We start from the raw sequence: 13777 nt of genomic DNA, 5'->3' as shown, positions 1-13777 counted from the left end.
ATTCCCTGATATCTTTGGAGTAGGATTTCAGAATTCTTGATTGAAAATACAACTCTATCATATAATAGTTAGTTGGACAATCCTAGGGATACCTTATTTGTAGTTAAACAACAAATCCAACTTTTAATTTTATGATTTTAGTTAAAACACTTAGGAAGAATGCTGCAATCACAATTCTGAAAACGCTTGCGTTATTGGTTAATGTCTATATATTTATATCTTAAAATACATGGTTGGGATACATTTAGTTCCAAAAAATTCAGGTTCTTGATTCAGAGAACTCTGGAAATTGTTGCTTACTTTATAACTTCCAGAAGTTCTTACTGGTATATAGGCAGCTGCAACTCTCACATGCACAGATTAGTATTCAGCTAGACCAGTGGTCGGCAAACTGCGGTCCCTTGAGTGTCCCTTTGTGGCTCTTCCACAAAATACCATGTGCGGGTGCACACGTACAGTGTGATTGAAACTTCGTGGCCACACTCAAGGGACCAAAGAACCGCATGTGGCTTGCGAGCCGCAGTTTGCTGCCCACGGAGCTAGACTCATGGGATCGCCTATGGAGATTTCTACAGCTCTTTTTGTGTGTATATCTCTTCTCTCCAGTATTCTGCACTGTAAATTTTAGCTACTGAGCTGGCCTAGTGGGTCAGTTGGTTGGAGTGTCATCCTATACAGCAAAGGGTTGTGGGTTCAATTCCCAGTGAAGGCACATACCTAGGTTGCAGGATAGATCCCTGGTGGGGGCACATATAGGAGGCAACTGATCGATGTTTCTCACATCAATATTTCTCTCTCTCCCTCTCTCTCCTTTCCTCTCTCTCTAAAATCAATAAGAACATATCCTCGAGTGAGGTTTAACATTTTTTTTTAGCTATTTCACCCTTCAGAAACTCCAATCTCTTGTTTCTTCTCAACTTGGTGTGACTGCCTTGCTCTGCTTGAGTTCTCCCTCCCATCCCCATGGTCCAGAAAGTGCTTCAAGGTCATAACTATGCTGATCATATTGTTCACAAGATTTGATTCTTTCAAGAATCATAGTCCCCCTCTGGCCACTGTCTATTATTTAAAAAAAGGTGTTTTACATATTCTGTTGCTTTCTGCAAGCGGGGTAGTCCTGTACCAGTATTGTATCATGGCCAAAAGCAGAATTCTCATCATGGAATATTTTTCTTTTTGTAGGTTTTTATTTTTATTTTTTGAGAGAGAGAGGAGAAGAGGGATAAGGAGAGTAAAACATCAATCAGATGCCTCTTAAAAGGCCCCTGCCAGGGATCGAGTCCACAATCCGGGCATGTGCCCTGACTGGGAATCAAACCAGCAACCTTCCAGTGCACAGGACAGTGCCTAACCAACTGAGCTACACCATCCAGGGCTGGAATACTTTTCAAGGTTACATTTCATGGATTTTCATTTTGTTTTGCAATCGAGAGATATTCAATTATTTTGGTACACTGGTATACTGACTTGTATCTAGCAATCTTGGTAAAGTGCCTTAATTATAATTATTTATTATAGATTCTCATGGTTTTCAGCATAGATAATTATATCACTCATTAAAAATGGGAGTTTGTTCCTTATCTTGAATCTTCATAGTTTTTATTTCCTGTTCTGACTAGAACATCCAATTCAATCCTGATTAGAAATATTAATAGTAGGCATCTATGTGTTCCCTATCTTCAAAGGAATGCTTATTCAACAACATATACAACAAAAGTATTCAGATGGAGAGGAATTTTAGGGTTCTACCATCCTTAAATTTTGGAAGAATATAAGCATACAGAATAAGTTTATATTTTGATAAGTTAATGATGCAGGTTATAATTCCTAAAATTGCTAAAATATCAGAAATAGAGAGCTGAATATCCAAATTAGTAAAGAGAAAACTGAATGTAGCCAGTTCTCAGACCCATTCACTTTCTTCTTACACTCAAGAGTTAGTGACCAAAAATCCACCTGTAGGCTTTAGACATATAAACACATTTGAAAGTTTAAAGAGCTGTTAAGAATTTTTTTTTTTTTTAAATCACAAAAATTGGCCCTCGCTGGTTTGACTCAGTGGACAGAGCGTCGGACTGCGAACTGAAGAGTCCCAGGTTCGATTCCGGTCAAGGGCACATGCCCGGGTTGCAGGCTCGAACCCCAGTTGGGGGCATGCAGGAGGCAGCCCATCAATGATGCTCTCTCATCATTGATGTTTCTATCTCTTTCTCCCTCTCCCTTCCTCTCTGAAATCAATAAAAATATATTTTTTTTAAAAAGTCATACAAATTGGATCCTTATAATATAAATGATATTTGGATCACATATATGCTTTTTGGGGGGTTATCTTGCTACTGCTTTACTTAATGAGATCTGATTCAACGAGTACCAAATTCATTCATAGAAAACACATCACATAAAGAATATACTTACGCTACAGTAATACAAGCTTCTCTAACCACCTGGGATCTAAGATCCTTAGCAGAAAGTTTAAGTGCTCCATCCAACAAGCGTAAATGTTGAAAAAAGCTATCATATTGTGCAGCTCCAGCAACAAGCAATGATCGAATTTTCTTAAGCTGAAATAAAGAAAATTACCATTATTGCCGAAACCGGTTTGGCTCAGTGGATAGAGCGTCGGCCTGTGGACTTAAGGGTCCCAGGTTCGATTCTGGTCAAGGGCATGTACCTGGGTTGCGGGCACATCCCCAGTAGGGGGTGTGCAAGAGGCAGCTGATCAATGTTTCTCTCTCATCGATGTTTCTGACTCTCTATCTCTCTTCCTTCCTCTCTGTAAAAAAATCAATAAAATATATTTAAAAAAAAAAAAAAAAGAAAATTACCATTATTGACCAAAAAAAGTGGCAGTGTAAAAAAAATCTTAAAGCTATCTGAACTTCATTATTTAAACAATACTTAAAAAATAACATTTTATTCTATTTATATAACTATTTTTTAACAGTATTAAACATTTTAAAATAAACATGCAAACCAAAACACAAAGCTTTCTGGGAAAGAACATTATAGGTTTGGTTATATGCATAACAGACATATGTAATGTATGAATACATTATTAAATTTTGAAGTTTTAAGGAAGTATTTTTTTAATAAATTATGATAAAATTCACATTTACATAAAATTTACCATTTTAAAGTATACAATTCAATGGCATTGAGTACAATCAAAATGTGCAACTATTACCACTATATACTAAGGAGACCATTTTTAAAAGGGCCCAATTCTGGAAACTATATTCACGAGTAAGCAAAAGAACAGAGGCAGAGGGACCAACCATTAAGCCATCAAAATAGAGACTCAGGCTCTCAGAGTGGAGGAGTCTTCAAATGGAACCCCTCCCCTAGCTTCTTGAGGAAAATGAGGCACTCAAGAGGTAAGTCAGAAGTAAATTTGTCCAAGTCAAAAACTTTGAATTATAGTCTTTTGACATTGCAAATATCATTTTAAAATTTATCAAATAGTATCTCAAGGATTTAAGAGAAATAAAATATTCTTAATTAAAAAATATCAGGCCTTTTTTTTTAAAATCATGGTTGTGAAAATATTTATCACATTCAGAGAGAGAGATGTGAGAGAGAAAAAGAAGAAGCCAGACAAATGGCCATACTGTCGTGAATTTATATTGACATTATGAAAATACTGAGCATGCAGGAAAAGTGAACTGCTCTTCTGGTAAACCCTGTAAGAATGGAGGACAGTACTGACTATGTAGTTCCACAGACAGGCCACGGCCCTGTGGCATCAGGGAAGCTTGCACTTTCCTGGTCACTCAACAAGTAGCACAGGTAGAGAGACTAACAAACGGGTGAGACAGGTTCCACCTGACCAGCAAAAACAACAAAAATTAGCCTAAGTCAGAAATGCCAACTATCTTGATGTACTTTCCAGAAAGAAATATCACTTATCAGACTATTTCATAAGTATCTGAAATACCAGAGAGTAGTACTACTAAATTTCCATGTTTTTGAAAAAGAACATTGAAAAAAAGAGGAGAGGAATAAGAAAATAAAAAACTTACTGCATTGGCACGCTGATCCCAGTCATGTTTGTCATCCGACAAAATTTCCCTGATTTTATTTAATGTTTCTTCAAGTTCTCGACCAGAATAGATCTTAAAGATGCAAAATTGTAAAGTTAATATTTCTTACCATGAGCAATGTTAAAATTATGCCCTGATGTTTAAAATAATCTTTCAAGTAATAAGGTTATTTATTTACCATTCTAGCACCAATTTTAACAAAGGATGGAAATATATTATGGACAATAATAAAGTGCTTTAATTTGTCTTCCTTCCCTGTTACCCTTATGCTACTTCTTCATTCATGAGTAATTTCAAATATACATTTAAAATGCTTTAACATTTAAAAACAAGATGCAAACAGTCCAATTAATAAAAATAGGCCTAATTTATCAAAACGACTTCAGGTATGTATCTATGCATTCATACACTATTATACAATACTAGTAGCCCTGCACACAATCCATGTGCCAGTAGCTCTCTGTGGGGCCTGGCTGCTCCGCGCCTGCTGCCCAGAGGCTTTCCACAGCCCAGAGGCCCATTCGCATGGGGGCACAGGATGCTTGCCTCATTGCAGTGGCCCGGGACTGGGGGACTCCGGCAGGACTGAGAGGACTGGGCGCTGCCATCTTGTGGCTATGGGCGCCGCCATCTTTGTGATGGAGTGATGGTTAATTTGCATATTACCCTTTTATTAGATAGGCTTGCAAAAGGACATGTTTTAAGTTAGTCTCCTCACTGCCCCATGCTAGACAGTAACCAGGATAGCTACATGTTTTGTTTCCTCTGGAGCCTATCATTTGCCAAACACCACTATCCTTTCATTCACTTAAAAAATATTCACATAACAGAAATGTACTATGTTCGGCACTAAGAATACTGTGGTGAGCAAAAACAGACATGTTTCTTGTATTATAAAGTGTATAGTCTGGTCAGGGAGAGAGAAAAAGAAATAAATCAAATGATATAAAATATGAAATTGCAAATAAAGTATCACCAAAGAGAATTATACATTACTATGAAAGTCTATAGTTAATATAGGGGTTTGAACTAGTGTTAGAAAAGTCAAGCTTGAACTGAGAGCTAAAAGATGAGTTAAACATCATTAGGCAAAGTGGAGAGAGATAAGCCTTCCCTGGGGTAAATAGTATGTGCAAAAGCTCTGTGACAGAAAGAAACCAAAAGAAGGCTAGAGTATAGGAGTAAAGAGTGCCAAGGAGCCCGGTCGGCGTGGCTCATTGGTTGAGCTTCAACCTATGAACAGGAGGTCACTGTTCCATTCCTGGCCAGGGCACATGCCCAGGTTGTGGTCTCGATCCCCAGTGTGGGGCATGCAGGAAGCAGCCGATCAATGATTCTCTCTCATCATTGGTGTTTCTGTCTCTCCCCTCTCCCTTCCTCTCTGAAATCAATGATAAATAAATAAATAAAGAGTGCAAAGGAGACCAGGGGAAGAGTCAAGGACCCAGGCTTACATAAATCAATACCCAGTATCTCTCTACATAACAATCAAGATTCAGAGGTGGGCATGTGACCTAAATCAGAGTGAATCTCACAAATTTTACAGGATTAACCAGACAAGAGACAGAGGGTAATGAAGGTCTGAGGCTCAAAGAGTTGCAGCCATGTTGCTGACCATAAGGGAAGACAATGCAGAGCAATCCAGAAATAAAAGATGGAAAGAAAGGGGGTCCTAAGTGATACCATCTGGGTGGTATCAAACAGATACCTTCATTAAAACAGTCCTACTTATATCTATCACTATCAACAACCATTAAATTCCAATAAATTTGTTTACTTAAAAAACCATTAAATTCATTTACTTAAAAAACAAACAAACCACGCCCAAACAAGAGTACCAAGTTGAGCAGGGCATTAGACAGTTGAAGAGGCAGGAGGTCGACCAGATAACATTCTGTTAGATGATGATTTCAGGAGGCGGCTTATCTGGTTTTTTCTACCACCCCTTCTCTCACTCCCCTGACAATAATCATTCTGCCATATTTCAGAAGAAAGGCAGGTTCCCATACCACTCCCAATCTTGTTATGATGCATTACTCTGTAATGTAATAAAAGGTTCCCCTCCCCCCAACAAGGAAAAAAGGGCCCACTAAAAAATTTACTTCAGTGACCGAGTACACTATTTTTTAAATACTCTTTTTGGAGGTATACAAACAAAAAAGGTTTGAATACAAGTAAAGAATCTGTTGTAGTATAATGATTGATTCCTAAGTTTCTGACCTTTGTAACTGATCAAGTAATGGTTTCCACATATAAACACTGGAAGGGTAGGTGTGTGGGGGGGAAGATCATGAGTCTAATTTCAGACAAGCTGAGTTTGAGATGCCTCGGACATCTAAGAACAGATGTCAAATAAACAATCAGTGGAGAAATTGATGCTCCAGAGGTCTGGCTTAGAGATAAAAACCTGTGCATTATCTATGTAAAGAAGAAAAGTGAAGCCATGCATTTAAAGGAAGTGACTTAGTAAGAAAGAGAAGAGTGAGAAGAAAGGGCTCAGAACTCTTCAGAAATCCCAATATTCAATAGCTAAGTAGAAAATGACGTGCCCACAAAGGAGATAGACATGAAGTGACAAAAACGTAGGAGGAAAACAAAGGAGGGGAGAACACTCAAGCACCTTAAAAAGAAAGTAGAGCAGTTGGACGATGCAATATAATATATAATTCAATAATATGGATTCAATTTTATTTCAGCCTCACTGAAAAATCACTTGGAAAATCTAACTGTACCAACAAATAATAGCTTGGTAATAATAAGTCAAGTATTTTATTTTGACATAGTCTTTTAAGGAAAAAGTATTTTTAAAGGGACAAAAGCAATTATCTGAAGAGGCACAGAGACACATTCCTGGGGAGTGCCAGTATATTGGTATCCTTACCTGAATAGAAGGAACATCTGTAAAGGCTTTTATAAAATCTTCTTCATCAACTGCTCCAGCACCTCCTTCCTTAGAAGCACCTAATTTAAAATAATTTTAAAGTTTATTTTTAAGCATTTTAGCATCAATAACAACATGAAAAACATAATTTTTTGAGCATAGCTTTAAGAGACATTCATTTTATAAAAAAGCAATGAAAAAAATCTCCACTTTTCAGAAAAGTCAAGGTACTTAGTAGGCTAGGAGTAAAATTCAAACTAAGAACAGAGCCCTTCCATCCCTCATCCAATACAATAACAAGGACAAAGGAAATGCAGTGAAAGGATAAGGTTTAAAAGCTGAAAAGCAATTTTAAATGACACAATGTGTCAATAAATGATGGATCCACATGTGCTGCAGGGGTCAGAAAAGCAAATGTGAAAAAAATGAGAGTCTTGAGATGATCTATAATAATAAAAGTACAATATGCTAATTAGACCTGATGTCTTTCTGGACGACCATCCAGACGATCTCCCAGACAAAGCTGGGCTGCAAGGGAAGCCCAGGTCTCGGGGGCCTGCCGGAGGTCGGAGGGAAGCTGGTGCCAGAAGCCGGGGGAAGGAAGGCCTACTGTTGCACGAATTTCGTGCATCGGGCCTCTAGTATTTAAATATGCAAACAAATCATCCTTTATTGCACACATGCTATCAAAAAGTAAACTTGATAAGTAGCTGTTGTTTAGGACCCAATAATTAAGCTCCTGTCTTTCAGCTTCAAAGTCACTCTGTTATATTCAGTGGTACTGGGCCTAGGATTAAGCAAACCATTTTTGTGATGATTCTAGTGCCTTCCAGTTAAACTCTGTCAATGGGAATGATGGAGAGAGACTGGAAGCTGAAGGAAGAAGGGATCTTCCTGTCCCTACCTGACTGCTTCTTGTTCTTGTCAGCAAAACCCTAGAAACTCTGGAAGGACTTCTGTTTCCAGTAGTATCTGGCTTCACTTTGTACTTTTTTCTAACACTCCCTAAACCAGTTCACATGCACCCATCAGAGGCACCGGTCATCTATTCTCCCTCCTCAGAAGTCTGAATCAAGGCTCTGCAGGGCCCCTCCTCTAAGTCTCTCAAGTTTTAATAATTTTAACCTCCTCGTTTTGTTCCCCCAGCACTAGGGATAGGAGCTATGTACTGTAACTGCTGCTACCTCCATGATACTTTAGTGATCTCTTTTTGCATTAATTCAACAATACACATTTAACAATTCTTTATATTAAACTCTCTCGGTAAGAATACTTGTTGAAGTTTCTGTCTCCTAATTGAACCCTGGTTGACACAAGGGATACTTAGTTACTATCTCTACTTTATATATTTATTACTTCAGGGTAAGAAGTCTACTCATGAAATGGATTTCAACTACATAAGATATATGTCCAAATGATAATTAACTAAAAAAAAAATCTCCAAGTAAAAAATTAAATTAAAAGTAACTCTCCAATTAAGTTTATCTGCCAAAGGAAATACTAATATTCAAAATTGGATATAAAAAGTTAATATCATCTTAATAAAAACAATACTCGGGATTTCCAAAGGCATGTAAGAAGCCTCAACTTCAAAAAAAACAAAAACAACCTTTGAAGACCTTTGTATGTGACTTGACCACAGAACAGCATAACAAAGCTGTTCGGCAATAAAAACTGCAAATTAAAAGCAATGACAATTTAATAAACTAAGAGAGAAATGAATGTGTGGTTGCTATAGGAAATTCAATTACAAGAGTAAATAAATTACAGTTATTCCCTAAATATTAAAAAAATCCAATAAAACAATAAACTCTCAACCCCATTCGAATGATCATTCTAAGTAACTGATTAACTGAAAATAATTAAAGCGAATAAACAAAAAATAAGATACCTACCCTTATTAACATATTACATTCATTTACAAATCTCTTAATAGGGGTTTACTGTTTTTGACAGTAGGTCCTCTAATAGGAGTGCAAAACCTGGATTTTTAAAAAATTCTTCCCAATCTTTCACAATTGCCTTACACTGACCACTAAACAGAAAATTCTTTAGAGACATAGCTTTATCAAGTAGTTCCTCAACAATTAAGTTTTCATTAAAAAAGAAAGATAAACTTTCCACACTCATTAATATTTTGTACATTTATACATCACTTCTTGCAATTTACTTTGTTACAGTAACAAGAGCAACCATTAGGCATGTCTGGGAACACACAATTGATTCCTGGAAAGTATATACTTCAACTGATAGAGGAGACCTGCACAGATGTACCAGAGCAGAAGTTAATAAATCAGTGTGCTGAACTGTGGAAGACATTTTTACAGAGGAATGGAAAAGCAAAGGGGAGAACAGTACCAAGAGTTACTACAGTGTAGCCCTGGCTGATTTGGTTCAGTGGATACAGTGCTGGCCTGTGGAATGAAGAGGTTTGGTTCCGGTCAAGGGCACAATGCCCGAGTTGTAGGCTTGATCCCCAGTAAAGGGCTTGCAGAAGCCAGCTAATCAGTGGTTCTTTCTCATGATGGATGTTTCTATCTCTCTCTCCCACTCCCTTCCTCTCTGAAATCAATAAAAATATATTTTAAAAAAGAGTTACTACAGTGTATATGCAGTATATAAAAGGTATTACACATAGGACAGAATGTTAACTCCACAGCATAATGTCAAAACCTTCAAGGAAATGCAGAGCACCTGATTAAGTCCCAAATAAGGCCAGAAAAAATGGGCCATTGACTAGGAACATTACATAGGAAAGCCTAACTTTGAAAATTCACTCTAATCATAATACCTTTATTATTCAGTAAGTTCTGTCTTATGAGTAGGGCCAAATAAGCTAGTGGGGAGGAAAGGGAGGAGAAAGAGAAATCACATGGCTTTAGAAGTCCCACAGAAGCTGCAGAGTGGAAAGGCTACATTACTAAATGCAGCTTTATGATTAGCTCAGATGTGACAATTAGATCTCTACACCTGGACATGAGCATTACCAATTTTGCAAGAACTTGCATAGTTTGAATAGTTGCTCCCAATCTACCTGACTCCTATCTTTTGAGAATCACTTTGTATAAGCAGAGCTGCTGCCAATGGGAGTGCACTGGGTATGTGAATAGTGTTAACAGAGAACATGCTGAGCTCCCCTTTCTAGCCTTGCTTATCTCTTGTATGCATTAAACTTTTTTACCATCCTAGTTTGCCTAATATTCCCCCTCACCTTGGTTTTGTCTGGCCAATAAAGTAAAAAAAGGATCCCTGTATAAGAGAACAATCTGTTAAATAACTGTTTCACCTCACAATCATCATTCCATTCCAATACAGCTTTAAAAATTCACCTAAAAAACTGTAAAATACTTTTAGCACCAGCAGGGAGAATGGATACCAAAGGAGAGATAAAAAGAGTAATGGGCCCTAGTGTCAACTAGTAAAGCAAGCAAAGGAGAGTGAGTATACATATCAAAAGGAGATGTATTAGATAAAACAAGTTTGAGAGCAGGAGCACAAGTAGAGAGAGGGCTGAAGGAGGGAGCAATGTTGGCTTCCAATTGACTAACGCTCTTTGAAACATAACTGGGTCAACAATCACACTAAAAAATATAAATGGGCTAAAAGAGAACGGACGAGCGTTGCTTAGTTGCCTAACCACTCTAAAACAGAGATAAATTTTTCTGTAAAGGGCCAGATAGTATTTTAGGCCTTGTGGGTCATACGGTTTCTGTTGCAATTACTCAATTCTGCCATCGTAGTGCCAGAGCAGCCACTGACAATATGCAAATAAACGAGCAAGGCTGTACTCCAATAAAGCTCTATTTATGGAGCTTCAAACTTAATATAATTTTGTCACTTATACCTCAAAAAAGGAAAAAGACAATGCATTGAATCTATAGATGAGTTTGGAGAAAACTGAGAGCTTTGTAATATTGTCTGCCTACCCAGGAAAATAGTATGCCCACTTACTTAATGCCTTTTAAAATTTATTTCAATAAAGTTTTATAATGAAAAAAAATACTATGTTCCATAATAACAAGTATTTTGAGGTACAAGCCAAACCAAACCAAAAAAGTGAAAACCTTTTAGGGAAAAAATAATAAACATTAATGAGCCCAGATGGTTTAGCTCAGTGGTTGAGCATTATTCTATGAACCAGGAGGTCACGGTTCAATTCCCAGTCAGGGCACAAGCCTGGGTTGCAGGCTCGATCCCCAGTAGGGGGCGTGCAGGAGATAGCCAATCAATAATTCTCTCTCATCACTGATGTTTCTATCTCTCCCTCCCTCGCCTTTCCTCTCTGAAGTCAATAAAAAATATATATAAAAAAAGAAAGAGAAGATAAAGGTTCTACAACGGTATCACAGAAATAGAAGCAAAAAGCTCCCCCTGATAATTTAGTAATGAAACTGCATTTCACTATACCAACAGGAGAGTGCATTTTGAGCTAAGAAACTGAGTAAATTTTTTCCCCCAGACCCACAGAATCACTTGTTATATTCTTAGGACATTTAAGGAAATTTGAATATAGAAGAGAGTATTTAAAAGGAGGTAAATAGCCCTAGCCGGTTTGGCTCACTGGATAGAGCATCATCCTGGGGACTGAAGGGTCCCAGGTTCGATTCCGGTCAAGGGCATGTACCTTGGTTGCAGGCACATCCCCAGTAGGGGGTGTGCAGGAGGCAGCTGATCGGTGTTTCTCCCTCATCGATGTTTCTAACTCTCTATCCCTCTCCCTTCCTCTCTGTAAAAAATCAATAAAACATATATAAAAAAAATAAAAGGAGGTAAGTATATAGTTTAAAAATAAATTTACAGAAAATAAAAGGGCTAAAAGAACAAGTTAAAAACATCACAAAGAAATCAGACAAATCCATAACATGAAATGATCTCAAAGACAACTGGCCTAGACTCCTCAAAAAGTCACTGTCTTGCTCTGGTTGATGTGGCTCACTTGATTGAGTGTCATCCCATGCACCGAGAGAACATGGGTTCGATTCCTGGTCAGGGCACATGCCCGGTTTGCGGGCTTGATCCCTAGTAGAAGGCAGCTGATCAATTGATGTGTCTGTCTGTCTCTTTTTCAAATATAAAAATAACATTAAAATAAAAAAGTAAAAATAAAAACTGTAACAAATTGATGAGAAGACAAAACAGCTCAACTAAAGAATGGGCAGATAATAACAACATGAAAGTCATAGAAGAGGATATGCTAAATCCTATTAATGGATTTAAACATTCTGAGCCTCACTAGGATAGAAACTCCAGGAGAACAAGGTCTTTGTTTTTGCATTTAAAGTTGAAAACAATATGAATGATATTAACAGGAAGCAGTTAAATTATGGTACATCAATAATATGGAATACTCTGTACACCTATTAAAAGGATGCAATAACTAACATTCTTAATGTTGAAGGATGAAGAGATATTTTGTTTTAAAAAAGCAAGTTGCAAAATGTTTACTAGTATGATTAATGTGAGCAAAAATAAAATCGAATCTCAATACTTACATAAATGAACACAGAGTGACATGTGAAAGGATACATATCAAATTTATCACTGGTAACCTCAAGACAATGGAATTAGAGAGGCAAGATATTCAAGATTTTTTTTCAAACATCTCTCTATTGTTTGGCTTGTTAACAGTGATCATGTCTTTTGATTTAAAAAGAACAAGTATGCATTTCAATTCTTTTCATTAGAAAGAAACACACAAATTGGTTTTAAAAAAGAAAAATGATGAGTTAATGAAAAAAATTAGTTTAAATTCACAACATGCCCATCATAGAAATAATGCTTCTTAGCAATGCAATTATATTATAATGTATGTGATAAATATAAGGCTAGAATTAGTTATTACAAACTTTTATTTTATACAGATCAAGTATAATGAGTGTAACTAATGAGAAATTTCCTCACATGTGCGATCTATAGTAATGATATATTTCATTCTTTTCAAAGGCAAACCTTGAATCAATTTGCCTTCCTGTCTGAGACTATAATTTTCTAACACCTAAATCTCAGTCAAAATGTGTACGCAAATGAAGTATGGAAGGATCAATATGCAAACGCTATTAACGCCGGTGGGTGGAATAATAAGCATAGATAGATATTGTAATTATCTTTGTAAGTTTAAAACATTGAACTTTCCATATGGTCTCCTCAATGCCTAATATAAAGCCTTGCACACAGTAGGCTCTATACAGCTATAGAAAAAAACACACAGTCTGAGAAGAGACTGAGTCTTCAGTTTGCCTATTAATTTCAATCACAGTAGTTTGGTTGTTTATATTTTTTCTAACTTCTCCTAAACATTCTGAATGTTTCAAAAAATAAACCTTGCACAATAAAATTTCTTTATCATTAAGTTTTGCTCATGAGGTAAAACAGAACAGAGGTCAATAAAAATAACCATAGTATAAAATGCATTCTTGTAACTAGTAGGCAAGTAAATAACACTGATTTATATTAATAACAACATCTATTGCTAACTCCAATCATATTTACCTTAAAACCAAAGTTTTAAGGGCATCTTATGATGGACAGGCAATGATATGGGATTCACAGTAATTTAAGACAAAATAGTGACTGGCCAATCCCTAAACTCCAAATGTAAGTGCTATTGTTTTGCTATCTGGGATAAAAATAATAAGTATCACATGCAATATTTGTTAGGGGATAGCCCAGAGATGATCCAAGAAGCCTTTGACCGTGGGCCAAGCACTGGGTTCTCATTTCATCTCTGCTAACAACTGTTTGATCTTGGATACATCATTTAACTCCATGAGGCTCAGTCTCTTCATCTGAATCAGGATCAGATCCTTTTTAAGACCCTGCCCCTTCAGGATTAAAATCTTCTGGGGTTAGTATCTTT

The 13777-nt window shown here is 36.8% G+C and overlaps 1 protein-coding gene across 38 annotated transcripts in view; it reads right to left on the bottom strand.

Moving 5' to 3' along the window:
- The window catches only part of CLASP2 (cytoplasmic linker associated protein 2), a 140772-nt gene that overhangs the window by 81436 nt on the left and 45559 nt on the right, over positions 1-13777 (bottom strand). For all 38 annotated transcript variants that reach the window (XM_070391787.1, XM_070391762.1, XM_070391767.1 and 35 more), the window contains 3 exons: positions 6922-7001; positions 4020-4112; positions 2416-2561 (listed from right to left, as the gene is read on the bottom strand). In XM_070391787.1, coding sequence (XP_070247888.1) covers positions 2416-2561; positions 4020-4112; positions 6922-7001 — 319 coding nt within the window. The remainder of the gene's footprint in view (positions 1-2415; positions 2562-4019; positions 4113-6921; positions 7002-13777) is intronic.

Source organism: Myotis yumanensis, unplaced genomic scaffold, assembly GCF_028538775.1.
Source record: "Myotis yumanensis isolate MYYU_CA2020_CCGP unplaced genomic scaffold, mMyoYum1.0.hap1 SCAF_14, whole genome shotgun sequence".
NCBI classification, from domain to species: Eukaryota; Metazoa; Chordata; class Mammalia; order Chiroptera; family Vespertilionidae; genus Myotis; species Myotis yumanensis.
Note: the sequence above shows the minus strand (reverse complement) of the source record. Positions and strands in the feature narration are given on the sequence as shown.